Below are 26,427 nucleotides of genomic sequence, written 5' to 3'. Positions count from 1 at the left end.
TGTTGGTGCGGGATTCAGCACCCCCGACATACCGAGCTAAACCAGAAACATTAATTGAACATTTAACCGGGAATCCGGTTAGGGGATCAATTAGGTTATCAAGAGTCAGTTCGGGTGAGACGAAGTCTTGGAGAAGAAGAAACCGACCTCCACTTCGGTGCGGCGTAGCCGACTCAAACAATAAGGCAGTTTTCCATATCTCACTTCGTTCGATAAGGAAAGTTAATATATTGTGTGATCTCGAGACATGTATAAATAAGGGGAGACTTCTCCATTGTAATCTATCCAGAATCTAATACAATAATTGAGTTCTCCTTCCGCTCTTTACAAAAAACCCTAATTCTTTTGAGTTCTTCTTCTTTACCCCTAATTTCAAGGTTTAGATCTATTTTCTAGAGAGATAGCTTTATTGAATTTGTTTCCCGCTTTAACAAATTCATTGTGGAAACCTAGTTTCTACAGATGTTAGTACTTATCACACGCTGATCGAAATTATGTATTCTGGTTGTTAATTCACTAATGATGCTTTGAATGTGTTCGACCAAAATGTCTGAGATGAGTCTTAGCCAAAGCATATCTTATACTACAGTCTCTCACCAAAAAAGTATCTTTTTTTGTTGAGAAAAATACACACACTGATGATATGATATCATTGATATCCCACAATCACATCATCAACCATCTTTAACGATAAAAAGTGCTCATTTTCAATCCACAAACACGGATCACCGTCAGCTCTTTCTTCTTCTTTTTTTTCTTTTTTTTTCCCTTTTCTTTTCTTGATAGGATCTTTCTCTTTTGTTGGTTGGTGACCAATTCTCTCAAGGCATTCTTGTAGTATAAGCCACGTACGGTACGTACGTTCGGAAGCATAATTTTCACTGAGAAAAGATAGAACCTATTAGTTCTAGAGACTAGAGACTTTGATGCCAATGAGAAATACATCCAATCCTTATGCATATATTCTTAAATTTAGTTCTCAAAGCGACTTCTGTTGCTTCCTACTAGATCACCAACGTAGGATTTAATCAATTTCTAAAGGAATATTTCTCTAATATTTTCTTGTAAGTCGATCTAAGTTTATATACAAAATATCGTTTGAAATTTGTTATTAATGTTTACGAACGGATATGCATCACTAATTTTTGACTAGACACTTAAAACAACAATATTCACGTCGTAGTTATATCACATTCACAACATATATTAGAAATGGAGTCTGATGATTTCCTGTAACGATACATCAGATACATAAATAAGAGAATCTTGCGTAAATTTTCCAGTCTTTAACGTATACGAAATCTTCTATTTCTAACACCGCCTAATATTTTTACCAAGTAGATAAAAAAAGAACAAAACTACCATCCGGACGTAACATGCATTACTTTCATAATTGGTAACAAAAAGATGCCACCAAGGCACCACCAATGGTGAGATGGTCTCATCTCCTGATCTCCCTATAAACTTTTATGGAAGTTCCCACTGTAATAGAGACACGTAGACACATAAAGGTCAAATGTAATTGTCTACTCTATAGCCCTTTTTTATTTCTTTGTTTTTATTTATTGTCTCCTTAACTTAACAAGACAATAAAAACCACTAATCCATCAAAACAAGAAGCCCCAAAAGACAGGGATAAGAGACACTGTTACTTTGCTCATCCTCTCTCTAGCTAGAGAGTAGAGTCTACATTCTCTGAAGCAAATCAATGATGAGAGAGGAGAGAGAGGATACGTTGTCGTGGCCTCTGATCGGAGAGAAAGAGAAGAGAAGTAGATTGGTAAAGGAGGAAGTGAAGAAGCAGCTACTCTTGTCTGGACCACTAATTGCAGTGAGTCTTCTTCAGTATTCTCTACAAATAATCTCAGTCATGTTCGTCGGACATCTTGGCTCTCTATCTCTCTCCGCTGCCTCTATTGCCACCTCTTTCGCCTCCGTCACTGGCTTCACATTCCTCGTCAGTTTTTTTCTTCTATACTCCTCGATCTCTCTCTATATCATCTCATTTTATTCTTTACTACAAAATTATTTAGATAGAGTATCTAACAATTCATTTATCCATCTAGAAGTTAATCCGGCGGGCTAATGGAGTAGTCCTACTAGACAACGATTAGTTAATTACAACTATAAACAAAAACAAAATTTACCAAATAAAGAGGAATAATATATGTAAAAATCTATTAAATACAACAAGATTTCTATGAATTAAAGTTTTTCTAACGATTTACACCGGTAGAACAGCAAGTACAATAATTTACTGATTTTAAACATACAGTTTACGGTAGAAAAGTCAATATGTAAAACTTGATTGGGTGATCTATATTATTTTCTCCTATAAAATATATACCTTTAACATATATCGAAAAGCTAGATAATTAGTAATATATAACTAATTTATAATAAAAATGAAAATAATAATAACTAACCTATATTATTCAGCTATGATGTAGCTATCATGCCATCTTGTTTAAATTTCCAAGTTGCGTATGCATATTTGATTCTTAGTTGCAAAGAACAAAAATATTTTGTCATTTTAAGGAGAAAGCGAAAACACCAAAAATAAACAAGAAAAGCTGTTCTGTACATAAGCGGTTGTTTTTAGTTCGTTTTTTATATAAAGAACAAAAACAATTCATGATTTTGAACAAAAACAAAAACATGTCTACATTGAATAGTAATGATATAGACAGTCCAAATTTTACAAGTCAATTGATATTTTTGAGCGCTTACTTGTCATGCAAGAAATCTGATCATAAAACTATTCACCTTTGAACAGATGGGAACAGCAAGTGCGTTGGACACAGTTTGTGGCCAGTCGTACGGAGCAAAAATGTACGGAATGTTAGGCAAACAGATGCAAAGAGCAATGCTTGTTCTTACACTGTTATCGGTTCCTCTTTCCATCGTTTGGGCCAACACAGAGCGCTTCCTCGTCTTCTTCGGCCAAGACAAATCTATTTCACACCTATCTGGCTCTTACGCCAGATTCATGATCCCTAGCATCTTCGCCTACGGTCTCCTTCAATGTCTCAACAGGTTTTTGCAGGCGCAGAACAATGTCTTTCCTGTTGTGGTCTCTTCTGGAGTCACCACTTGTCTTCACGTGGTCATCTGTTGGACCTTGGTATTGAAATCTGGTTTAGGGTTTAGAGGAGCTGCTGTGGCGAATGCCATCTCGTACTGGCTTAATGTTATCCTCTTGTCGTGTTACGTCAAGTTTTCGCCTTCGTGCTCACTGACCTGGACCGGTTTCTCTAAGGAGGCTCGGCGTGATATCATCCCTTTTATGAAGCTAGCTATTCCTTCTGCAATGATGGTTTGGTAAGTCCGAAAACAAAATGCCTACCATCAAGGCATCAGTATCTATATCTAGACCTAGTTGAGATTTGATAAATATTGCTTCTCTTAATTAGTATCCATGTAAAGTACCTTTTTATTTTATTTTGGTGATGTTGTTTTGAGCAGCTTAGAGATGTGGTCCTTTGAGCTTTTAGTGCTCTCGTCAGGACTTCTTCCCAACCCGGTTCTAGAAACTTCTGTTCTTGCAATCTGGTAAGAACAATACATTGTTACATTAGTGAATATTTTTATCTCTTTGTCCATAATTTAGAAACCAAATACAGTTATTATCTAGTGACTGAATTTGATAAGAAAAAAAAAAAAAATATATATATATATATATATATATATATATATATATTTATATGCAGCCTTAATACATCAGGAACATTCTGGATGATCCCGTTTGGCCTCAGTGGCGCCGCAAGGTCAGTAATAAGACTAGTAATAATATAACCAAATTAGTATAACCTCAATATCACCGTTAAGTTTCCAAATCCGCAGCACAAGGGTGTCAAATGAATTAGGAGCAGGAAAAACGAAAGGGGCTAAGCTTGCTGTTCGCGTGGTCCTGAGCTTTTCCGTTGTGGAGAGTATACTAGTTGGATCGGTTCTGATACTGATAAGGAAGATATGGGGATTCGCTTACAGTGATGACCCAGAAGTAGTCAGACATGTAGCCTCGATGTTGCCGATTCTTGCCTTAGGTCACTCCATAGACAGCTTCCAAAGCGTTCTTTCAGGTTATATCTTCACTCAAAATTTCTATACTACTCAAAGCTTTCTGGTTTTGGTTTTGGAACTACCCTAATTAGCTGAAAGCACCATTCTGGTTTTGGAACTCGGTTGAAACCGGTTATGTTGTTTGTTTATTGTATTTTTTTTTTTTCCGGTTAAAAGGGGTTGCTAGAGGATGTGGATGGCAGAAGATAGGAGCATTCGTGAACCTTGGATCATATTATCTTGTCGGAGTTCCGTTCGGTTTGTTACTTGGTTTTCACTTTCACGTCGGTGGTCGGGTAAATTTTATGACCCAACTCATGATTCTCTCTTCTAACTCATCTAGCTCCAGTCAACTTATTACAAAGTTAAACATGTATATTAACACAACAAATTTTGATTTGAAGGGGCTTTGGCTGGGAATTATATGTGCACTCGTCGTTCAAGGTCTATGTCTTTCCCTCATCACCTTTTTTACAAATTGGGATGAAGAGGTAAGAAACTGTATATAGTAATTCTTTTTTTTTTTACAACGTACAATGCTTTCGTGCTGCGACTTTGATTGTTATGTTAATTATGAATTAAATGTTTCTAATTCGTTCATTTATTCTATAGGTCAAGAAAGCTACAAGTCGAATTGAGTCTTCTTCAGATGTGAAGGAATTCGCAGCAGACAATGGGTCAACAATTATTGTATTCTGAGAGGCAAAACCGACCCAAAACTATATAAATGATATCTAAAACCTTTAAAAGAAATGTTAGCTCTATATGCAGCTTAAAAAAAAAAATTGTGTGGATTTCGAAAAATGTAATTGATGGCGTTTGAAATCCTCAACAAAAATGACAAAAACTTTGAAAAAAATACATGGTTTTATTCTATCATAAGATTTTACTTTATTATCAGATTCTATAATTTGATTTAATTTTATAATCTGATATATATAGTATATAAACTGATTTAATATAAAATTTTACTAATTTTACTATAGTTGATATTTTAGTTTAGCTTGTATATCTATATTAACATTTTTTAAGTACATTTTAGTTTATACCCTTTAAGTTTTACTTATTTAATTTTTATTTTACAACATTAACCCCTGAAACAATTCCATAAATAACATTGCAGAGAAAATCAAATACTAAACTTTCTTAAATTGACCAACAATTGTTATATTTATTGCCAAAAAATCTTAACAACATCTATACATTCCGATTTTTCCAAAAACAACTCTACCCATTAAAGTTTTAACCTATTAAATCTCCAAAACTATTTTTATGGATACTAAAATCTCTCAAATTTAAATAATATACAACATATTTTTCATAACAAAAGTTTACAATTTCCATAATTATACTAACATTAATAAATTTTCTAAACCAAAAATCTAATTATAAAATATCACATTAAATATGTTGAAAATCCTCCATATAATTTGGTTTATTTTTTTATTTTTTGAGGAATTACCAAAAAATTAAAATTCTATTAATTATAATAAACTATATGTATTGACATGGAAAAATTATAAACTATAAAAATATGGTAATTTGGTAAAACAATTAACATAATTACTAATTAAACTAGATAAAAAAAAACTTATTTCGATTATTTTTTTTGACGCAAAAACTTATTTTGATTTTGGTGAGACGGGTTGACATTAGTCCTATATAGGGAGTTAAGTGGAATTGTTTTTCTTTTTTTTTTAAACACTATTAGATGTGTACCAGGAGATAAATGTATTACTAGACTATACATATACCACACGGGTTAAAACCTGGAAAACATTACAAAAATCCTATACTTTGAATACTTATATCAAATACCTGTAAAATTTTAAATTTTTAATATTAATAAAACAATAATAAAAGTAACAAATAAATACAATATAAATTTTAAAAATTAAAAATTAAAAATATTGTCCCGCGGTGTACCGCAAGTTAAATCCTAATATATTTTAAAAATTAACACATATTTTAACCTTTTTGTCGTCATCAAAATATTTTGAAGTACTAATTAGGGTGTAATTAAAAGATTAGGGTTCACTTTCACGGGATTTTATAAAGTTTTACGTATTTACAAACGCCGTCGATTTTTGGATTTAAGATCATCAGCCACTGACAGTGGCCCACTGTTGTTGAACGAAAACAAAAAACAAAAAAGTGATGATGAGAGTAATGTGCAACAGAGTTCTCAAATTCTCAAAACCCAAGTTTTGTTTGGCGACGCAGAGTTCTTCATCAAGCCGTTGCTTCAATTCACTTGCCCAGTCTCCTCATACTCACATCTAGGGTTGTAAATTGGTCTGTCCATGTCCAAATGGGTATGACCAATTGGACATATACATTTTATGGTCATTTATAGTCAAAGTTCAAATACATCCATACCCAAGTATGTCCAAACCAAATAGGACCATGACCAATTGGTCTGTCCATTGGTTGCAGATTGAACCAAAATTTAAAACTCATAATTTACTAAAGGTTCATAAACTCATAATTATAAAGTTTCATAAACTCATAATTATAAAATTTCATAAATTCATAATTGGATTGAAAGAGGGGAGAGATAAAAACTCTAATTTCGTGTTTTTGACAAAATGAAAAAAAAAAATTTCCTCAAATTTTACAATCCCTAATTTTGAAGAATTATTGGATAGCCCATGTCCAAATTAGTTTGGACCACTTATTAATGGGATAAAATGGTTTTAGGTCCATTTGACCACTTCAAATTTGGCTATGACCATAACTGGTCCAATTTAATTTGGACCTGGACAGCCCATGGTTTCTGAGTCCAATTGACATCTCTGCTCACATCACAAAGACGATAGTCACTTCCCCTCTTCGTCAAAACGTCTTCAATCAAAGCCACACTTTGCAAAATCAAAGCTTTGTTCAATGGAGAAGAAATGTTTCTTCACATGCTCAGATGGCTAATGATGATCATCTTCGTCAATCTGCGACGATTGAGTCATTTGATGCTTTTTGTAAAGAAGGGAAATTTAAAGAAGCCATTGAAGTTGTTGAGAAATTAGAGGATGAGGACTATGTTGTGGATTCGCCTAGGCTTTTAGGGTTAGCTAAACTATGCGGTGAAGCAGAGGCTTTAGAAGAAGCTAGGCTTGTTGATGACTTCATCACTCCTTTAGATGTTACTACTTACCACACGCTGATCGAAATGTATTCCGGTTGTGGATCCATTAATGATGCCTTGAATCTGTTCGACGAAATGCCTGAGAGAAACTCAGAGACTTGGTGTGTTATGATGAGGTGCTTAGCGAATAACGGAAAAGGTGAACTTGCATTGGATATGTTTACGAGTTTCAAAGAGGAAGGGAACATACCTGATACGGAGATATTCAAAGCGGTCATCTCTGCTTGTGTTTCGTTAGGAGATGTTAACGAAGGGTTATTGCATTTTGAAGCTATGTATAGAGACTATGGTCTCATTCCTTCCATGGAAGACTATGTGAGCGTAACAGAGATGTTGGCAGCTTGTGGTCATTTGGATGAGGCAGTGGAGTTTGTCGAAAGAATGAAAGTGGAACCGAGCTTTGAAGTGTGGGAGACGCTTATGAATCTTTGTTGGGTTCATGGAGATTTAGAGCTAGGAGATAGGTTTGGTGAGTTAGCGAAGAAACTAGATGCTACAAGAATGGACAAAGAGTCAAATGCAGGTCTTGTAGCAGCAAAAGCATCAGACTCTGCAAAGGAGGAACTAAAGGAACTGCGACGTCGTCGGCTGACGGTAAAAGAGCGGATGAAGGCTTCGCCATCTGAGTTTAAAGCAGGAGATACTTCACATCCAGAGATTGACAAAATCGTTGCTGCATTGAGGAGTTTGAAAGCGCACATGTTAGATATGGGTTTTGTCCCTGCGACTCGCGTTTGTACGTGGGAAAAATTGGAAGAAGAGGAAAAAGAGGAACAACTTCATCTTGGATGCAACAAGCTCGCCGTAGCTTGCGCATTACTTAAGTCACATGCTCGGAAAACAGTAACTGTTATTAAAAACATGCGAACCTGTGTTGATAGCCACAATACATTTAAGATGATCTCAGTGATCACTGGCAGAGAACTGATACAGCGAGATCAAAAGAGATTCCACCATTACAATAACGGGATCTGCTCCTGCGGAGATTACTGGTAAGCTCGGTGGTTCTTCAAAAGCTATCATCTCCTCAACCTCAAATCCTGATTTAACTCAGCTTGGTAGAGAATTTTCTTCATTAATATGTTTTTTTTAGCAACTTTCTAGAATATGACTGAAATGTTTCTTTCCCAGTTCACGTTGGTATATATATATATGATCAGTTGGAAAAAGTAGTTCAATATTTAAAGTTTCAATCAATGCTCAAAACAAAACAATGAATACTCAACAAAATAGTTTGTCACTGTAACAATGGTGACTTTGCCATTTTACTCCACAAGATTCGATTTATGGTTAAATGTCAACATGGTCACCCTCAGATTTCATATAATCTGAGATGGGTTTGTTGTAATAAACTTTAAAGAAATTACTGAGAAGGAGATGAAGGTAGGCTGCTATGAGCTATCTAAAAGAATAGACTCAGGTCTAATAAGTGGATACAGAAGGTAAGCAGATGAGACAAACATAAGCTGAAGGAAACAACGTTGAGGTCCCTGACATTGGCTTGACGTGCAAGTCATCTTCGTATACATTTTAGGGTCTGACTTCTAGGATACTCTGTTCTTCTTCTATCTCTCAATCTCTCCTTCGAGCATCTTCCCACCTTTGATCATTTGAACAAGAACCCTTATACCTGTAAAGTGAATAAGTCCAACACAATATCCTTACTCTAGCCTGTAATTTGCACTAATCTCTTCCCGCTAACCATCTCCATTGCTATTGCAATCCAAAATCTTAAACGAAATGTCAACAAATTTTAGACTACAAAAACTTTAGAGTCTCGTGTGAGGAGCCCACAACGAAGTTCAGGCCCAATTAAAGCCCACCAACTGAAGAGGCAACCACCGTGGTTTAAGCCGACAACACGACGGTATCAAGCTGTTTTTAGGAGACTGTGTAGGGAGGGTTTGTGTTGTCTCTTTTTTAAGGAGCTATAGTTAGAAAGCTTTCCTTCATCATCAAGTTTTGTTCTTTTGCATGTTGTAATCAATGGAATCAGAATCATCATCATCAGACGAAAGCCTCAATTCGTCTCCCGCCGCAAATCTCCACCGCCGAAGGTTGGCTATGGATACGACGGATTCGTCTTCTTACTCTTCCGCTACATTGGAATCTTCCGCGAAACCGAGCACCGTCGGAGACAATGACGAGCTTTCTTTAGGAAATTTCGGAACAACTGAGAGCGATGCCGATGCAACTGACTCAGGAAGCAGCTTAATCGACCCATTTCCGGTAAAAGGAGAAGACTTTGAAGTAATTGATTCGGGTCGGGTTGACCCGTTTACAGCAACCACCTTGAATGATGAAGGAGGTGAGTCTTACGTCGAACCGGAACCTACTTCGACGGATTGGTCATTGACAGGACTAGTGATCAGGTCAATCGAGTTTCAAGTTAGTTTGATGATTAGCTTTATAAAGTTTCCTCCATTGTTAATTCATACCTGCTTGAGCTTTGTTTCTGATCCTTATGGAACAATGAGGCGTGGTAGACGCTTTTTAGTATCTAGGATTGTAGAGTTATGTGACTCAGGGTTAGAAGATGATAAGCTTGTGTTGGAGGTTGTGCGTAGGTTAGCATGGGGTTTATTGTGGGCTGTTTATGTGGGGATCATGTTGTTTGCCTTGTTGGTCTCTGCGTTTATGATTAGTGGGGTTGTGATTACTCATTTGGCTCATGAACCACTTGTAATTAAAGAGAGCTTGAATTTTGATTACACCAAGAGTAGTCCAGAAGCTTATGTGCCCATAAGTTCATGTGCTGGTGTGGCCTGTGATTCGAGTATCGAAACCGAGAAGATCAGAGGCTTGAAGGATAAGACAGTAATCACTGTCTCAATGACATTGCCTGAGTCCGAGTACAATAAAAATCTTGGGATGTTTCAGCTTCGGGTGGACTTTTTATCCGCGAGTGGTCAAATACTTGCTAGTTCAAGACCGCCGTGTATGATAAGATTCAGAAGCGAGCCTATACGTCTTGTCCAGACTTTCCTAAAGATTGCTCCCCTTGTCACAGGCTATGTCTCTGAAATCCAAACCTTGAACTTGAAGCTCAATGGCTTTGTCGAAAAGGATATTATTACTACTGCTTGCTTGAAGATAATGATCGAACAACGTGCAGAGTTTCGTCTTGGAGCAGGTATTCCAGAGATTTACGATGCGTCTCTGTTGCTTGAATCCGAACTTCCTTTCTTCAAAAGGTTCTTATGGAACTGGAGGAGAACTCTATTCGTTTGGATCAGCATGATTTTGTTCATTATGGAATTGTTTTTGGCCTTGGTTTGCTTCAGACCGTTTATCATCCCAAGAACAAGCCAGAGAACGCAATAAAGAGATAGAACACATTTCATCAACATGAACTCAAATCTTGACGATATGGTGGAATGTAGATGAATCAGTGGTTGACTGGTTGTTGTAACGGTAATTTCATGTACACTTACTATAACTTTAGCTTCTTCACAAGTGTACCACAGCGTTTCTCAATCAAAATTGTAATATCTTGTCTGCTAATCAAAGTCATATTGTCATATTGTCAATATAGACTTTTAAGTTATGTTCTTGAATTATTCTTGAAAGTCACAATGATACAAACTTCTCAGTTTATTTACAGTGTACTTACACATTACACATATATATATGCTCTACTTTACAACCATTTTGTGTTGATAATGATTAGTTACAATGAGATTGAGGAGCAGTGAACAGGTTTGAAGATACAAGAATGAGGATTGACCTTAAAGATTTATCTACATCATCACAGAGGAAGATCTGTAACTCGTTTATGAGAAGACCCTGTCTTGGAGAACTCAGGCTCTGCGCTCTGTATAGACGTTAACATTTTATGAATCAAGGCCCCAGAGACAGCACCAAGTGTTGGAGCTAGCAAGTATATCCAGATTCCTTTGTAACATCCCCACACTAGTGCAGGCCCTATGCTTCTTGCTGGATTCATCGATGCTCCTGACACCTCTCTGTAAAATGAATGTTTGGATTTTGGTTAGCCAAAAATTTCGTGCACTGAAGAATTTTAGGTTGCAGAGATTGAGGGGGAAAAGTGAAAATTACCCGGCAAAGATAACATTAAGTGTGACGGCTGCCCCAATGATTAACCCCTCTAGTTCACTAGTCTGCAAGATTTATCAATGTTAGGATTGAACTTTATATTATATCAGTTGATCAAGACATGTTTATTGCTTACTGTTCTCTTGGAGGTTGTGACTGCACAGACGACTAACATGAGGAAGCCGGTAATGATGAACTCCATCACGAATGCTTGAAGATCAGACCCTGAAGGAGATGACCCGAGGAAGACATCATGTTTCTTGCTGCACACATCGTTGTTCAGATTAAAAAGAAGACGGAGAGTCGCAGAGGCCAAGGTTGATCCGATGACTTGAACAGTTATGTAGGCCGGGACTTGATACAGAGGGAATTTTTTGGAAGATGCTAAGGCAAGAGTGACAGCGGGATTGAAATGTGCCGAGATGTGGCCGAGACAGTAAACAAGAACCATAATCACTATACCCCAAACCAGTGCAATGCCCACAAGAGTCACAACATTGTGGTGTTGAGCATTCACAGCAATAGCGGCACAACCCGCAAATATCAGGTAATAAGTTCCCACGAGTTCTGTTATAAGCTGCAGATCAAAATTATTTCACCAGTTAACACGAAAACTTGAAAAGCCTATGGATTAAAAGAGAAGCTCTGAAGAGTGAATTAAGCAGTTTTTATATAACAAAAACTAACCTTTTGCAAGAAATGAACAGAGATCAATGGCGAGAACGATGACTCTTTTTTGTTAGAAGTGTCTGCAACAGAAGAATCTTGGACGTTGAGCACAACAACATTCCCATGATTGCTTGATTTGCTTTTGCTCACTGATATGTCATCCATTTGTCTTTTAGTTATTTTGTCTGCTCAAACTAAATAGAAAGAAAGAAAAAGACTGTAAAGCTTTGATTGATGTTTGGAAGATCATAATAAGGTTTATGCCTTTTATAGTGTCTTCTACCAAAAAACCAAATAAGAAAGAAAACAAAATGAACAAAAGTCAAACTTTTCTCTTTTTAGCAACTTGCTAAAGCATAATCATTGCTTATTTGGTGTATAGTTTTCTTTTAAATAAAATAAAAGCTCAATACTGCTGAATTGCAGCAGATGGTTTTAGTGAGCAAAAAACACACATGTCGACGCCCCAATAGATAATGTTACTTTATGTGTTCAGAAACAGTCAAAACCAGCTCTAGTTCTTTCGGCTAGGTTTCCTGTTGTTTTATGTGTGTCTCCAGTTTTGTAGGTTTAGGATTTACATATGATAACATACATGCACCAACTTAATAAAAGAATTGCTTATTGTGCAACTTACTCATAGGATAATGCGAGTTGAATTATTACAGTAGAACCTCTATAAATTAATACTCTTTAAATTAATACTCGCTATAAATTAATAAAATTTTTAGTCCCAAATTGGACCGGGACTTGAAAAAAATAACACATTTTGATAAAATAATAATATAATAATTTTTCTGGAAATTTTATGTAAAAATATGGTCCCACCAATATTATAAATTAATAATCAAATAAACTAATATATTTATATACATATATATGTAAGAAAATCTAGTGAGATATGAGTGACTCTATTGTTGTTTGCCTATCTAAGAAAATCTACTGACATATGACTCTATTGTTTTTTGCATATTTTTAAATTTGCATTCTTGTTGGAGCTCATCTCTAATTTTTTTTATTGTTATCATCTCAAATCACATCCAAAAATTATAGTGAGTCCTATATGCGATAATTGCTTCTTTAGTAACTGGTTCTAAAGGTACCGTAATATCTTTTTCGACTACAGCATTACCATGAAGGATAGTAGTAGCAATTTTTTCTAAACTTTAAATTTCTAACAATTATCATTTTTACCTAGATAATCTAGTAAACAATTGATATTTGTCCTATTATAATAGCTAAGATTATAGATTAAAAAAATTCTTTAAAAATGTGAATAATAACAAAAATATCTTATTTGTAATATTTTTTTTAATTATGAAAATAAGAAAATCTCTTCATAAATTAATAATTATTAATTTATCGATAAATTAAAATTTCTATAATTAATAAAATTTTATAGAAGTTTTACTGTATTTTATGAAATGTTAAAACTATCTGGGATCAAATCATAAGCTTATTATATGTGACTTAAAGCATTTAAACCAAAGCAGCTTATTTAGACCCGGATCCGAACCTAAACTCAGACCCATATCCGAAACAGAACCTAAACCTGTACTATTCAGTTGTCACATATGGGCGGGCTCAGTTGTGAGTTAACTGCAAATGCTCATCAAACCAGAGAAACTAGCGTTCTCCATTTGCCGCCAAATTTCTCAATTCAAACCTAAACAATTCGAGGAAGCAGCACGACGCCGCGGCGATCTTGAGAGGGACTTTATATTCCTGTTGAAAAAATGCATCTCCCTCAACCAATTGCGAGAGATTCAAACCCAGATGACGTTTCACTCCGTCGAGAAACCCAATTTCTTGATCCCCAGGGCCGTCGAGCTTGGAGACTTAAGTTACGCTTCTTTTCTCTTATCCGTCACAAAAGAACCCAACAACCACTCTTTCAATTACATGATCCGTGGGTTAACCAACACTTGGCATGATCACGGAGCTGCTCTGTCTCTGTATCGCCGCATGAGGCTTTCTGGGTTAAAGCCTGATAATTTCACTTATAATTTCGTTTTCATCGCTTGTGGGAAGCTTGAGGAGATAAGGGTTGGTAGATCTGTACACTCGTCGTTGTTCAAAGTCGGGTTTGAAAGAGACGTTCATATAAATCATTCTTTGATCATCATGTATGCTAAGTGTGGTTTAGTGGGTTATGCCCGGAAGGTGTTCGATGAAATTACTGAGAGAGTTACGGTGTCTTGGAACTCGATGATCTCTGGGTATTCTGAAGCGGGTCACGCGAAAGACGCTATGGATTTGTTTAGGAAGATGGAGGAGGAAGGGTTTGAACCAGATGAGAGGACGTTGGTGAGTGTGTTGGGTGCTTGTGCACAGTTGGGGGATTTGAGAACTGGTAGATTGCTGGAGGAGATGACCATCACCAAGAAGATCGGGTTAAGCACGTTTCTTGGATCTAAGTTGGTCAGTATGTATGGAAAATGCGGTGATTTGGATTCTGCCAGAAGGGTTTTTAATCAAATGGTTAACAAGGATCGTGTTGCTTGGAATGCTATGATCACTGTGTAAGTCAATGTTCGACACTATATTCCAGATAAAGTATGATTCTTTAACTCGTTTATAAAGCTGAATTTGGACTGTTTCGGTTGTTCTTTATCAGATATTCACAAAATGGGAAGTCAAGTGAAGCTTTTAAACTGTTTGATGAGATGGAAAAAACCGGAGTTTCTCCAGATGCGGGAACATTGTCTACAGTTCTGTCTGCTTGTGGTTCAGTTGGAGCTTTTGAATTAGGCAAACGAATTGAGACATACGCTTCAGAAGTTGCCTTGCAACATAACATCTATGTGGCTACAGGACTAGTCGACATGTACGGAAAATGTGGACGCATAGAGGAAGCTCTGAGAGTATTTGAAGCCATGCCAGTGAAAAACGAAGCCACTTGGAACGCTATGATAAGCGCTTATGCTCACCGAGGACACGCTAAAGAAGCTATTTTGTTGTTTGATCGAATGTCAGTTCCTCCAAGTGATGTTACATTCATAGGAGTGCTCTCTGCTTGTGTGCACGCGGGTTTGGTCGATCAGGGATGTCGATATTTCCATGAGATGAGTTCTGTGTTCGGGTTGGTCCCAAAGATCGAGCATTACACAAACATAATCGATCTCTTGTCTCGTGCGGGGCTGTTAGAAGAGGCTTGGGAGTTTATGGAGAGGTTTCCTGGAAAGCCTGATGAGATCATGTTAGCAGCGATACTTGGAGCTTGTCATAAGAGAAAAGATGTTACAGTGAGAGAGAAGGCGATGAAGATGTTGATGGAGATGAAGGAGGCGAAAAACGCAGGAAACTATGTAATATCTTCAAAGGTATTTGCTGATATGAAGATGTGGGATGAGTCTGCGAAGATGAGGGCGTTGATGAGAGACAGAGGCGTCGTTAAGACACCAGGATGCAGCTGGATTACGATCGACGGTGAGATAACGGAGTTTCTTGCCGGAAGCGATTATTTACAGTGTGATAGGGAAGATTTCGGTTCGTTGTTTGGTTTGTTAGTGGAAGAGATGAAAAGGGAAAGGTATGATTTTGCAGGAGAAGTTTGACTTTTATTGTTCCATATAATTTAATGTGTATGAAAAAGTCACGTAATAACTCGTCTTCTCTGACTCTTTCCAAAGTGGAGGAAAGAGAGTTGTAATTGCTCCGTGAAGACCGAAAAGAACATGAACCGATAAAAGCTTCATATGATGCTTATGTAACGTGTGGACTGGACTATGGGTGTGCTTGATGTTGTCATTAGTAACTAACATATGATGATTTAAAATGCTTTATGTTCGAATTACAACAATCTAAAACATGTTTAGCTAATATGGTAAGTATAATAAACACACGACCATAATGATCAATTCGAATTTGACAGTAATATGTCTCAACATAATTCGCAGTCACCAAACTTTAATCTTCGGTTTATTGTCATTAAATACACTTTAAATCTATATAATTATGTTTATCTCCCATTATCAAATAGTATTTGTTTGTATTAATAATGTAATCTCCTAAAAAAAAAAAATAGAAGAAAAAGGAAAAAAAAAAACTGAACGGACCAGAAAAGAGCCATCGCCAAACTACAACAACCGTTCGGGTGAGCTTCAAGAGAGAACGACGTCGCACCCGCCATTTTCTCCATCCTTGAAGCAATACCTTCTTCACTCCAGATCTCTTCTTCTTCTTCTTCTTCTTCTTCTTTGCTCGCTCCTTCCCATTCTGCTCTATTCCTAGGGTTTCGGATCCTGTGGCTTATTAATCTCTCGAGGTCGAATTCGATACCTTAGATCTGACGGTGAAGTTGGGAGTCACTATCATTGCCTCTTCCCTATCTTTTTTCTCTTTGGTTTCCCAGTGTTTGATTGAAGATCCCTTCGTGGATCCAGTAAAATGGCGGATTCTGAGCCAATTACGCCTGGTCAGGTACGCTATCTCATAATTATCCAAGCTTCAGTGTCTTCTTCTTAGTTTCATTACTTTTTTAGGAATTTTCTCCCACGGATTCATAGATTTGGAATTAAATAGTATTGTAGTTTGAATGTGATTCCTACTAAACATCGTTAGGCTGTGGAGTAATTTAATTAATAGTTTTGGATCAGTTTAGTAGAGTGATCAGATTCTGTTACTGTGTTCATATGTAGTAGCTTTGAATTTGGAAAATGTTTCACACCAGAGATTTGGTTTGGATGACCACCAAATTTTTTAAATGCAGGTTTCGTTTCTGCTCGGAGTCATCCCTGTCTTCATCGCATGGATATACTCAGAGTTTCTAGAGTATAAGAGGTCTTCATTGCACTCTAAAGTGTATGTATACGGGAATATAAATTAAACTAAACGGCTCTCTCCTGTTATTTGTACCTAACTTGTCAATTAATCTATGTACCTCTTTCTTTGCAGTCATTCAGATAATAATTTGGTTGAACTGTGTGAGGTGAAAAACAAGGAAGATGAAGCAGCAGTTTTACTGGAAGGAGGTCTTCCAAGATCTGTTTCTGCAAAATTTTATAACTCACCTATCAAAGCAAACTTGATTAGGTAAGTTTATTAGTGATTTCGTCTTCTTCTTTTTGGTTCCTTTGAGTTGAGTGATGTCTCTACATATAAAACTAAACCATTTACGTTTGTAGGTTTCTGACGCTGGAAGACTCTTTCTTGATTGATAATCGACCAACCTTGAGAGCGATGTAAGTTCCTTAATTTTTATCAGAATGGATTTATGCTGATCATCATTCTCCCTCATGACCAATATTGCTTCTCTATCAGGGCTGAGTTTGGAGCGATTCTTTTTTACTTTTATATTTGCGATCGAACAAGCTTGCTTGGAGAGTCTAAAAAGGTACCTCCTTTAAATTGAACTGATGGAATTCTCTTTCTCAGTTTCAGTTGGTCTTTAGATCTTAGTCAATTTATTTGTATAGTTCACAGTATGTCTCTAAATAGTTTGAAGGTAGAAAGCTTACATCTCAGTCTGAAAATGGTTTTGCAACGATGACAATTCTTATTCATATTGTTTCCATTTTGCAGAATTACAACCGCGACCTTTTCCTCTTTCTCTACTGTCTTCTCATTATAGTGTCAGCCATGACGTCCTTGAAGAAACACAATGACAAATCACCGATAACAGGAAAGTCCATTCTGTATCTTAATCGTCACCAGACTGAAGAGTGGAAGGGATGGATGCAGGTAACTGATTCCATCTTTTCTCAGTACGTGTCCGTTAGCTTTTCATTTTTTTCTGCCTCTACTTCGCAGAGTACATCCGAGCTTCTTGGTTAGATGTTTTTGTTCTGCAACTGTTTTTCATGCTAATTTATGATTTGTGTCTTTGCAGGTTTTATTTCTGATGTATCATTACTTTGCTGCGGCTGAGATATATAACGCAATCAGGGTCTTCATCGCCGCCTACGTCTGGATGACTGGTTTTGGGAACTTCTCTTACTACTATATTAGGAAGGATTTCTCCCTAGCACGATTCACTCAGGTCATATCAACAGTTTCAATTGCCACAGTGAATTAGTTTACCATGATATAAGCTTAAGAAGCATATGTTTCTTTATATGACTCAAGATGCTCATGAAAACTTTTACTTCTTTCAGATGATGTGGCGCCTTAACTTGTTTGTGGCGTTTAGCTGCATTATTCTCAATAATGATTATATGTTATACTACATCTGTCCAATGCACACTCTGTTCACTCTTATGGTGTATGGAGCCCTTGGTATCTTCAGTCGGTATAACGAAATACCATCCGTAATGGCTGTGAAGATTGCTTCATGCTTTCTCGTGGTTATCGTTATGTGGGAGATTCCTGGAGTTTTTGAGATTTTCTGGAGTCCTCTAACATTCTTACTGGGTAAGTATCAGGCATTTCTCATATCTTTCTGATTTCGGTATGGTCGACTGTGTATTTGTCTCGTGCTAAAACAATTTTCCTGCCATTGTATTTGGATGCCACTTGGTCATTGGGATTACTGTTCTTGTATGTTGATTAACATTAAGTTTTTTCTTAAATAACTACAGGATACACTGATCCAGCTAAGCCAGATCTACCACTTTTACATGAATGGCACTTCAGATCCGGACTTGACCGCTACATATGGATCATTGGAATGATATATGCCTATTTCCATCCCACTGTAACTCTTGAACCTATGGCCCTGTCGTTTCGTCATACTATCTCATGGAATGTACCATTAAATATCTTTCGACATTTCTATCTCAGGTAGAGAGATGGATGGAGAAATTGGAGGAGTGTGATGCCAAGAGAAAGATGTCGATAAAGACAAGCATAATTGCGATTTCCTCATTTGTGAGTTTGGCTTCTCCCTGGCTTATGGATTTGATGTATTTGATATTATTCTGATGCCCACGTTGGTATTTGATATTATTCTGATGCCCAAGCTATCCCTTATACTTGTTCAGGTTGGTTACCTATGGTATGAATACATCTACAAGCTTGACAAGGTTACATACAACAAATATCATCCCTATACGTCATGGATTCCAATAACGTTAGTATCAAAACCCTTTTCTGTCACCTAAAACATCAAATCTTGAGATAGTAATCCATTTTGGATTCTGACTTTAGCTTGGATTCTGTTGTCTCAGTGTCTACATCTGTCTGCGAAATTCCACACAACAGCTACGAAATTTCTCCATGACACTATTTGCGTAAGTGTCTTACTCGTGGTCCATTTCAACCAATCTTGATGTTTATTCTGGAAATGTCTCTAATAAGATCCAACTGTCATGTTTTTCTTAGGTGGCTCGGAAAGATTACACTGGAGACTTATATTTCTCAGTTTCACATCTGGTTAAGGTCGGCGAGAAACTGTTTCCTTTCTCCCAAGTAAATAGGCAAGAAACCATTTATCTCAATAATTTACTGATGAAATTTTCATGTGCTGCAGATCAAATGTGCCTAATGGACAGCCTAAGTGGCTATTATGCATCATTCCAGAATACCCAATGCTCAACTTCATGCTCGTTACGGCCATCTATGTCTTGGTAAAGCAATAGTAGAATCCATGAATAAACACCCTTTATCCTCTCTACGTTATATAGATTGTAATACGTTCTCTTTCTTCAGGTGTCTCACCGACTATTCGAGCTTACGAATACATTAAAGTCCGTTTTCATACCTACAAAAGACGACAAGAGACTGCTCCACAATGTCCTCGCTGGAGCTGCCATCTCCTTCTGTTTATATTTAACTGCTCTCATTCTTCTCCAGATCCCACACTAACCATGTAAGTCCTTTACTCCTCCTGGTCTTGCAATCATTGTGTGATATTGGAATGTGCTCGCTTAGGAAGAAGAGATACAACTCCCGATTAACATGCTAGAACCATTTTACATTTTACATTTTACAGGAGGGACTATAAACATGTCGAAAGCAAGCTGCACAGATGTTTCTATGTCAAACTTGCTAAAATAGTTACAACACACGTCTCATATCTCATATCTCGAGAATAAAAATTTGTTTTCAAAGATCAGTATTTTTTTGAAGCTTGCCAAGTGAAGTATCTTTTGGATATAATTAGAACCAGGGGAGCTTCAGAAAGAGTGAAGCATCTTCTCGCACTTCGACGGCATCATCTTAGGGCCACTTGTTTGTTTTCTCTCTTATCTCTGTTGTAATTTTGCTACAAGTTTCTAATATATAGTTTCATTTGCCTTTCGTTTCTCCGTGTTTGTTTGGTAGATTGTCCAAATACAGAACATATATCATCTGCAATTGCGTGAATTTTACAAGAATGGGTTCAATTCAATTGAGTCTTTAGATAAAACACCAACACAGATAGAGAAAAAGAGCTTCGATTTCTGATAAATCATACAAAAGATACGACAATGGAAATTTCACAAATTTTTACATAGGAAACATCACAAACAAACTCTCTTTCTCTGCTCTCATTCACATAACAAGCTTATCTCGCTCACTTTCCGGGGACGAAGTTGGTGGCGAAGGCCCATGCGTTGTTGTTGACTGGGTCAGCCAAATGGTCGGCGAGGTTCTCCAATGGTCCCTTTCCGGTTACGATGGCTTGAACGAAGAATCCAAACATGGAGAACATAGCCAACCTTCCGTTCTTGAGCTCCTTCACCTTCAACTCTGCGAAAGCTTCGGGGTCAGTAGCAAGACCCAATGGGTCGAAGCTGCCACCTGGGTAAAGCAAGTCCTCGGCTTCTCCCAAGGGGCCATCTCCGGCAACTCTGTAGCCTTCAACAGCTCCCATGAGGATAACCTGAGTGGCCCAGATGGCTAAGATGCTCTGAGCGTGGACCAAGCTGGGGTTGCCCAAGTAGTCCAATCCTCCGTCGCTGAAGATCTGGGAACCGGCCTTGAACCAAACAGCTTCTCCGAACTTCACTCCGTTCCTAGCCAAAAGCTCAGGGAAAACGCAGCCTAGGGCTCCGAGCATGGCCCATCTGCTGTGGATGACTTCTAGCTCACGGTTCCTGGCGAAGGTCTCTGGATCAGCGGATAAACCGGCGGTGTCCCATCCATAGTCACCTGGGAACTCTCCGGTAAGGTAGCTTGGTGGCTCACCTGAGAACGGACCCAAGTACTTGACTCGGTCAGATCCGTACCATGGGCTGCCTGATGGACCCTTTGGCTTGGCAACAGTCTTCCTCATGGTCACACGGCCGGTTCCGAGGACGTCTGATACCGCGGGCTTCACAGCCTTTCCGGCGAAGGCAGGGGAGGACAGAGCCATGGTTGAGGAAGCCATTTCTTCTTTTTTGTTTTTTGTGTTTTTTTTTTTTTGTGACTGGGTGAGAGTGATTGGAAATGGTTGGCGTATAGGTTAACTTTATAGCAATCTTGAGAGTAAGGTTTGTTATCTGTGAAGTATCTGTATCTGTTTACTGATTGGCTCATGAGATTTTGGGTTTGTCTTTATCTTGTCCTATGTGTCACTCTCTAATCCATAAGCTTATTTTTGCTAGATTCTTATTAGCTGCAATGGAGACACTTGTCATATGCCCACTGGCAACTTTGAGTATTATTTTCCAACTATAAAATGGATATATTTCCAAAATAATACCAATTTATAAAAAGAATCATAAAAATGACGTGTACCTTGAGATACGATTCGAAATAGATAGAAACACGTCAGACTGACACGTGGCACACTTTCAATGGGTACTTCAATATGCTAACACAACTCTACGAGATATCTCTAACACACAACTCAATTCCGAACCACCAAACAAGACCCACACTGATGCCAATTTTGTAAGACAAAGAAATCTAAGCTCAAAAATGTCAACAACCAATAGGAATCAAGACCTTGATGATAACCCGAGATAAGCAACTTGAATACTCGAGTTTCAAATTTTCATTTTTCACATTATAAATACCCTAAGACATCACCGTAACAGAACCAACCAATTCATCACAACTTACCTAAGGGCATGTGCATTAGCGTATATTGACACCGTCCCACCTAATAAAAATTTTAAATTTAAATCAAAAAGAATGAAAAATGGAAGAAACGTACCTAGAATTGGGACGTATTTTGGTTAGTCCGTCCTAACACGTGGCGGCATGTTATTGAATGTTGGCGTTTGGGTAGGGTCTCAAGTCATTTGTGTTCTTTTCCTTTTTCTTTCTTTACTCTTTCTCTCTCGACGGCGATTCTTCTTCCGAAGGGCGATCTGCTTGAAAATTGGCTGAATCAAAGGCAAAGCTTTACTTGGTTGGTGGAGATGAGTTCGGCTCTAGATTTGAAGCTTCTGTTACCTCTTACAACAACATCGCTACCTTCTCCGTTCCGATCCGATAACCCTAAATTCTATCGCCGTCGTTCCTCTTCCTCTACTTCGTGTTCTTCCCAATCTCATTCTTCTTCTTCTTCTCCGCTTCTCTCTGTTAGAAGACGCCGATTTAGATCCTCCTCTCCCTCTATTCCCATGGTATTTTATTCTTCTTCTGATTCGTGATTGTTTTTACTCATTAGTATAGAGGTTGAATTGTATAGTACCCCTGTAGCTGCGGAGTTAGTGAATTCGGGATCCTAAGAATGTTGCAATGGATGGGAGGATCGAGGCGTAAAGTGGCTGCTGTGAGTGACTTCTGCTTTATCCTTTTAGAGATCCATTATAAATTGTGTTATAAGATGATAGCTTAGTTATCTTAGAATTTGTTTCAATTTCTGACTTGTTATCGTTTTTTTCTGGGGATCTCTTGCGGCATTCAGTCACACACGTCAGTGAAGAAGAGGTATGTAAGCTCTTTCTTTCTCTATTGTAAAGATTATTTTTCAGTATTGATGATTTGGTTGACATCTAGTGCANATTTTTGCTAGATTCTTATTAGCTGCAATGGAGACACTTGTCATATGCCCACTGGCAACTTTGAGTATTATTTTCCAACTATAAAATGGATATATTTCCAAAATAATACCAATTTATAAAAAGAATCATAAAAATGACGTGTACCTTGAGATACGATTCGAAATAGATAGAAACACGTCAGACTGACACGTGGCACACTTTCAATGGGTACTTCAATATGCTAACACAACTCTACGAGATATCTCTAACACACAACTCAATTCCGAACCACCAAACAAGACCCACACTGATGCCAATTTTGTAAGACAAAGAAATCTAAGCTCAAAAATGTCAACAACCAATAGGAATCAAGACCTTGATGATAACCCGAGATAAGCAACTTGAATACTCGAGTTTCAAATTTTCATTTTTCACATTATAAATACCCTAAGACATCACCGTAACAGAACCAACCAATTCATCACAACTTACCTAAGGGCATGTGCATTAGCGTATATTGACACCGTCCCACCTAATAAAAATTTTAAATTTAAATCAAAAAGAATGAAAAATGGAAGAAACGTACCTAGAATTGGGACGTATTTTGGTTAGTCCGTCCTAACACGTGGCGGCATGTTATTGAATGTTGGCGTTTGGGTAGGGTCTCAAGTCATTTGTGTTCTTTTCCTTTTTCTTTCTTTACTCTTTCTCTCTCGACGGCGATTCTTCTTCCGAAGGGCGATCTGCTTGAAAATTGGCTGAATCAAAGGCAAAGCTTTACTTGGTTGGTGGAGATGAGTTCGGCTCTAGATTTGAAGCTTCTGTTACCTCTTACAACAACATCGCTACCTTCTCCGTTCCGATCCGATAACCCTAAATTCTATCGCCGTCGTTCCTCTTCCTCTACTTCGTGTTCTTCCCAATCTCATTCTTCTTCTTCTTCTCCGCTTCTCTCTGTTAGAAGACGCCGATTTAGATCCTCCTCTCCCTCTATTCCCATGGTATTTTATTCTTCTTCTGATTCGTGATTGTTTTTACTCATTAGTATAGAGGTTGAATTGTATAGTACCCCTGTAGCTGCGGAGTTAGTGAATTCGGGATCCTAAGAATGTTGCAATGGATGGGAGGATCGAGGCGTAAAGTGGCTGCTGTGAGTGACTTCTGCTTTATCCTTTTAGAGATCCATTATAAATTGTGTTATAAGATGATAGCTTAGTTATCTTAGAATTTGTTTCAATTTCTGACTTGTTATCGTTTTTTTTCTGGGGATCTGTTGCGGCATTCAGTCACACACGTCAGTGAAGAAGAGGTATGTAAGCTCTTTCTTTCTCTATTGTAAAGATTATTTTTCAGTATTGATGATTTGGTTGACATCTAGTGCACACATTTTTGATCTTATCTTTGTTGAACCTGAAGGCAAAAGCAATACTTTGAGCAGAGGAGACAGCAACAGCATCAGCAGCTCACAGTTGGGTCTGAGAGATGTCCTAACGATATAAACAGTAGTAATCAACACCCAAGAGAACACCACTCTATGGATATTCTCAATTTGCTCAACTTGTCAACCGCTACTCCTGAATGCAACACCATAACGGATGTTATGGATGCTTCATTGTCTTACAGGACTTCTTTTAGTCTCCCTGACAACCAGACAAATGAATTCAAGAAAGCAAACACCACAACGGATCTGTTAGATGGCACAGAGTGGAGTAAGTAATCACTATAACTTTGTATTGACTATTGTGTTAATATCTAGAAAGTACAGAGGTTTACTGTATTCCGTTTTCATTCCTTTTTACCATCNTAAGACATCACCGTAACAGAACCAACCAATTCATCACAACTTACCTAAGGGCATGTGCATTAGCGTATATTGACACCGTCCCACCTAATAAAAATTTTAAATTTAAATCAAAAAGAATGAAAAATGGAAGAAACGTACCTAGAATTGGGACGTATTTTGGTTAGTCCGTCCTAACACGTGGCGGCATGTTATTGAATGTTGGCGTTTGGGTAGGGTCTCAAGTCATTTGTGTTCTTTTCCTTTTTCTTTCTTTACTCTTTCTCTCTCGACGGCGATTCTTCTTCCGAAGGGCGATCTGCTTGAAAATTGGCTGAATCAAAGGCAAAGCTTTACTTGGTTGGTGGAGATGAGTTCGGCTCTAGATTTGAAGCCTATGTTACCTCTTACAACAACATCGCTACCTTCTCCGTTCCGATCCGATAACCCTAAATTCTATCGCTGTCGTTCCTCTTCCTCTACTTCGTGTTCTTCCCAATCTCATTCTTCTTCTTCTTCTCCGCTTCTCTCTGTTAGAAGACGCCGATTTAGATCCTCCTCTCCCTCTATTCCCATGGTATTTTATTCTTCTTCTGATTCGTGATTGTTTTTACTCATTAGTATAGAGGTTGAATTGTATAGTACCCCTGTAGCTGCGGAGTTAGTGAATTCGGGATCCTAAGAATGTTGCAATGGATGGGAGGATCGAGGCGTAAAGTGGCTGCTGTGAGTGACTTCTGCTTTATCCTTTTAGAGATCCATTATAAATTGTGTTATAAGATGATAGCTTAGTTATCTTAGAATTTGTTTCAATTTCTGACTTGTTATCGTTTTTTTTCTGGGGATCTGTTGCGGCATTCAGTCACACACGTCAGTGAAGAAGAGGTATGTAAGCTCTTTCTTTCTCTATTGTAAAGATTATTTTTCAGTATTGATGATTTGGTTGACATCTAGTGCACACATTTTTGATCTTATCTTTGTTGAACCTGAAGGCAAAAGCAATACTTTGAGCAGAGGAGACAGCAACAGCATCAGCAGCTCACAGTTGGGTCTGAGAGATGTCCTAACGATATAAACAGTAGTAATCAACACCCAAGAGAACACCACTCTATGGATATTCTCAATTTGCTCAACTTGTCAACCGCTACTCCTGAATGCAACACCATAACGGATGTTATGGATGCTTCATTGTCTTACAGGACTTCTTTTAGTCTCCCTGACAACCAGACAAATGAATTCAAGAAAGCAAACACCACAACGGATCTGTTAGATGGCACAGAGTGGAGTAAGTAATCACTATAACTTTGTATTGACTATTGTGTTAATATCTAGAAAGTACAGAGGTTTACTGTATTCCGTTTTCATTCCTTTTTACCATCTATAACATCTAGATAGGTGTGTTTCATTCTGGTTTTACTTCCCGATCACCACTTTTCACTGTTTGCTTATCCGAATTTAGGCCATATGCAAGTCTCGACATTTTAGTTGATACATTATAAAATGGTTTTCATAGTTATCTGTCTTTGATTTGGTTGGGGATGATCTTACAACAACCTACAAGGAAGAATCTTCTCCGTCTGAGGCTCACATGGCCTTTTCAGTTGATGGTATAGGTCTCATGACAGTAAGCTTCTCATGGAAACATGTCAAGAAGCCAAAAACCTTCGGAAGATTGTAACTACTTGGAAGATTGTTACTTTCATGTTTTAATTGTATTTTTTGTTTTTTCAAGTTTTTGTAATTTTGTATTTTTTTTTATGTTTTTAATTTCAATGTTATATATTTTATTTAAATTAAAACTTTAATATGTTTTTACATATTTATTTAAATAATTAATTTTTTAAATTAAAAATATTATGAAGGACCATACTCTTAAGGACACCAATGCTATACAAAACTTAAGAAATTCTCAAAATAAGAATAAAATAATTGAAGGACCA

The 26,427-nt window shown here is 37.4% G+C and overlaps 8 protein-coding genes and 1 pseudogene across 10 annotated transcripts; 7 read left to right on the top strand and 2 right to left on the bottom strand.

Annotated features, from left to right (window-relative positions):
* Positions 1,573–4,959, top strand: LOC104786126 (protein DETOXIFICATION 15). The gene is made up of 8 exons (XM_010511460.2): positions 1,573–1,957; positions 2,777–3,321; positions 3,466–3,552; positions 3,711–3,767; positions 3,844–4,082; positions 4,240–4,358; positions 4,467–4,553; positions 4,675–4,959. The coding sequence occupies exons 1-8, from the start codon at positions 1,709–1,711 to the stop codon at positions 4,759–4,761; spliced, it is 1,470 nt and encodes a 489-aa protein (XP_010509762.1). The 5' UTR covers positions 1,573–1,708; the 3' UTR covers positions 4,762–4,959.
* On the top strand, positions 6,806–8,358 carry LOC104788998 (pentatricopeptide repeat-containing protein At2g34370, mitochondrial-like; the record flags this gene model as incomplete). The annotated part of the gene is made up of 1 exon (XM_010514754.2): positions 6,806–8,358. A coding segment is annotated over one exon (1,395 nt), but the record flags the coding sequence as incomplete, so codon positions are not given.
* On the top strand, positions 9,098–10,801 carry LOC104786124 (annotated as a pseudogene).
* Positions 10,781–12,183, bottom strand: LOC104786125 (aquaporin NIP2-1-like). The gene is made up of 4 exons (XM_010511459.2): positions 11,948–12,183; positions 11,397–11,837; positions 11,264–11,325; positions 10,781–11,169 (listed from the first exon to the last, which is right to left on the bottom strand). The coding sequence occupies exons 1-4, from the start codon at positions 12,092–12,094 to the stop codon at positions 10,953–10,955; spliced, it is 867 nt and encodes a 288-aa protein (XP_010509761.1). The 5' UTR covers positions 12,095–12,183; the 3' UTR covers positions 10,781–10,952.
* On the top strand, positions 13,447–15,635 carry LOC104786123 (pentatricopeptide repeat-containing protein At2g34400-like). The gene is made up of 2 exons (XM_010511457.2): positions 13,447–14,451; positions 14,547–15,635. Exons 1-2 carry the CDS (start codon positions 13,535–13,537, stop codon positions 15,484–15,486), a joined length of 1,857 nt encoding a protein of 618 aa, XP_010509759.1. The 5' UTR covers positions 13,447–13,534; the 3' UTR covers positions 15,487–15,635.
* On the top strand, positions 15,954–20,108 carry LOC104786122 (protein REDUCED WALL ACETYLATION 3). Its single transcript, XM_010511455.1, has 16 exons — positions 15,954–16,351; positions 16,641–16,732; positions 16,826–16,963; positions 17,056–17,112; positions 17,192–17,264; positions 17,453–17,611; positions 17,760–17,909; positions 18,025–18,280; positions 18,448–18,563; positions 18,650–18,736; positions 18,850–18,938; positions 19,036–19,098; positions 19,190–19,246; positions 19,338–19,434; positions 19,517–19,676; positions 19,800–20,108. Exons 1-15 carry the CDS (start codon positions 16,319–16,321, stop codon positions 19,670–19,672), a joined length of 1,623 nt encoding a protein of 540 aa, XP_010509757.1. The 5' UTR covers positions 15,954–16,318; the 3' UTR covers positions 19,673–19,676; positions 19,800–20,108.
* Positions 20,227–21,223, bottom strand: LOC104786121 (chlorophyll a-b binding protein 1, chloroplastic). The gene has a single exon (XM_010511454.2). The coding sequence runs from the start codon at positions 21,159–21,161 to the stop codon at positions 20,364–20,366; it is 798 nt and encodes a 265-aa protein (XP_010509756.1). The 5' UTR covers positions 21,162–21,223; the 3' UTR covers positions 20,227–20,363.
* Positions 21,824–24,504, top strand: LOC104786119. 3 transcript variants are annotated; one of them, XM_010511452.1, is made up of 4 exons: positions 21,824–22,347; positions 22,424–22,496; positions 23,994–24,016; positions 24,124–24,504. In XM_010511452.1, the coding sequence occupies exons 2-4, from the start codon at positions 22,455–22,457 to the stop codon at positions 24,422–24,424; spliced, it is 366 nt and encodes a 121-aa protein (XP_010509754.1). In that variant the 5' UTR covers positions 21,824–22,347; positions 22,424–22,454; the 3' UTR covers positions 24,425–24,504. The 3 variants fall into 3 exon arrangements, with proteins under 3 accessions (XP_010509754.1, XP_010509755.1, XP_010509753.1); XM_010511453.1 differs by lacking the exon at positions 23,994–24,016 and adding an exon at positions 22,632–22,654; XM_010511451.1 differs by lacking the exons at positions 21,824–22,347; positions 22,424–22,496 and adding exons at positions 23,185–23,708; positions 23,785–23,857.
* On the top strand, positions 24,541–26,241 carry LOC104786118. The gene is made up of 5 exons (XM_010511450.2): positions 24,541–25,064; positions 25,141–25,213; positions 25,350–25,372; positions 25,480–25,772; positions 26,001–26,241. The coding sequence occupies exons 2-5, from the start codon at positions 25,172–25,174 to the stop codon at positions 26,012–26,014; spliced, it is 372 nt and encodes a 123-aa protein (XP_010509752.1). The 5' UTR covers positions 24,541–25,064; positions 25,141–25,171; the 3' UTR covers positions 26,015–26,241.

The sequence above is a fragment of the Camelina sativa genome, chromosome 5 (assembly GCF_000633955.1).
Source record: "Camelina sativa cultivar DH55 chromosome 5, Cs, whole genome shotgun sequence".
NCBI classification, from domain to species: domain Eukaryota; kingdom Viridiplantae; phylum Streptophyta; class Magnoliopsida; order Brassicales; family Brassicaceae; genus Camelina; species Camelina sativa.
This window is presented reverse-complemented; position numbering and strand designations above follow the sequence as displayed.

Excerpts from the sequence above, each read along its gene's own strand:
- LOC104786119 (XM_010511452.1), top strand. The coding sequence starts at position 22,455 with ATGTTGCAATGGATGGGAGGATCGAGGCGTAAAGTGGCTGCT. Across the intron at positions 22,497-23,993 it reads CGAGGCGTAAAGTGGCTGCT|TCACACACGTCAGTGAAGAA; the intron begins GTGAGTGACTTC and ends TGCGGCATTCAG. Across the intron at positions 24,017-24,123 it reads CACACGTCAGTGAAGAAGAG|GCAAAAGCAATACTTTGAGC; the intron begins GTATGTAAGCTC and ends TTGAACCTGAAG.
- LOC104786118 (XM_010511450.2), top strand. The coding sequence starts at position 25,172 with ATGTTGCAATGGATGGGAGGATCGAGGCGTAAAGTGGCTGCT. Across the intron at positions 25,214-25,349 it reads CGAGGCGTAAAGTGGCTGCT|TCACACACGTCAGTGAAGAA; the intron begins GTGAGTGACTTC and ends TGCGGCATTCAG. Across the intron at positions 25,373-25,479 it reads CACACGTCAGTGAAGAAGAG|GCAAAAGCAATACTTTGAGC; the intron begins GTATGTAAGCTC and ends TTGAACCTGAAG.
- LOC104786123 (XM_010511457.2), top strand. The coding sequence starts at position 13,535 with ATGCTCATCAAACCAGAGAAACTAGCGTTCTCCATTTGCCGCCAAATT. Across the intron at positions 14,452-14,546 it reads TGGAATGCTATGATCACTGT|ATATTCACAAAATGGGAAGT; the intron begins GTAAGTCAATGT and ends GTTCTTTATCAG.
- LOC104786122 (XM_010511455.1), top strand. The coding sequence starts at position 16,319 with ATGGCGGATTCTGAGCCAATTACGCCTGGTCAG. Across the intron at positions 16,733-16,825 it reads TCTTCATTGCACTCTAAAGT|TCATTCAGATAATAATTTGG; the intron begins GTATGTATACGG and ends CTTTCTTTGCAG. Across the intron at positions 18,281-18,447 it reads TCCTCTAACATTCTTACTGG|GATACACTGATCCAGCTAAG; the intron begins GTAAGTATCAGG and ends AAATAACTACAG.
- LOC104786125 (XM_010511459.2), bottom strand. The coding sequence starts at position 12,094 with ATGGATGACATATCAGTGAGCAAAAGCAAATCAAGCAATCATGGGAAT. Across the intron at positions 11,838-11,947 it reads CTGTTCATTTCTTGCAAAAG|CTTATAACAGAACTCGTGGG; the intron begins GTTAGTTTTTGT and ends TTTGATCTGCAG. Across the intron at positions 11,170-11,263 it reads CTTAATGTTATCTTTGCCGG|AGAGGTGTCAGGAGCATCGA; the intron begins GTAATTTTCACT and ends TTCATTTTACAG.
- LOC104786126 (XM_010511460.2), top strand. The coding sequence starts at position 1,709 with ATGATGAGAGAGGAGAGAGAGGATACGTTGTCGTGGCCTCTGATCGGA. Across the intron at positions 3,322-3,465 it reads CCTTCTGCAATGATGGTTTG|CTTAGAGATGTGGTCCTTTG; the intron begins GTAAGTCCGAAA and ends TGTTTTGAGCAG. Across the intron at positions 4,359-4,466 it reads ACTTTCACGTCGGTGGTCGG|GGGCTTTGGCTGGGAATTAT; the intron begins GTAAATTTTATG and ends TTTGATTTGAAG.
- LOC104786121 (XM_010511454.2), bottom strand. The coding sequence starts at position 21,161 with ATGGCTTCCTCAACCATGGCTCTGTCCTCCCCTGCCTTCGCCGGAAAG.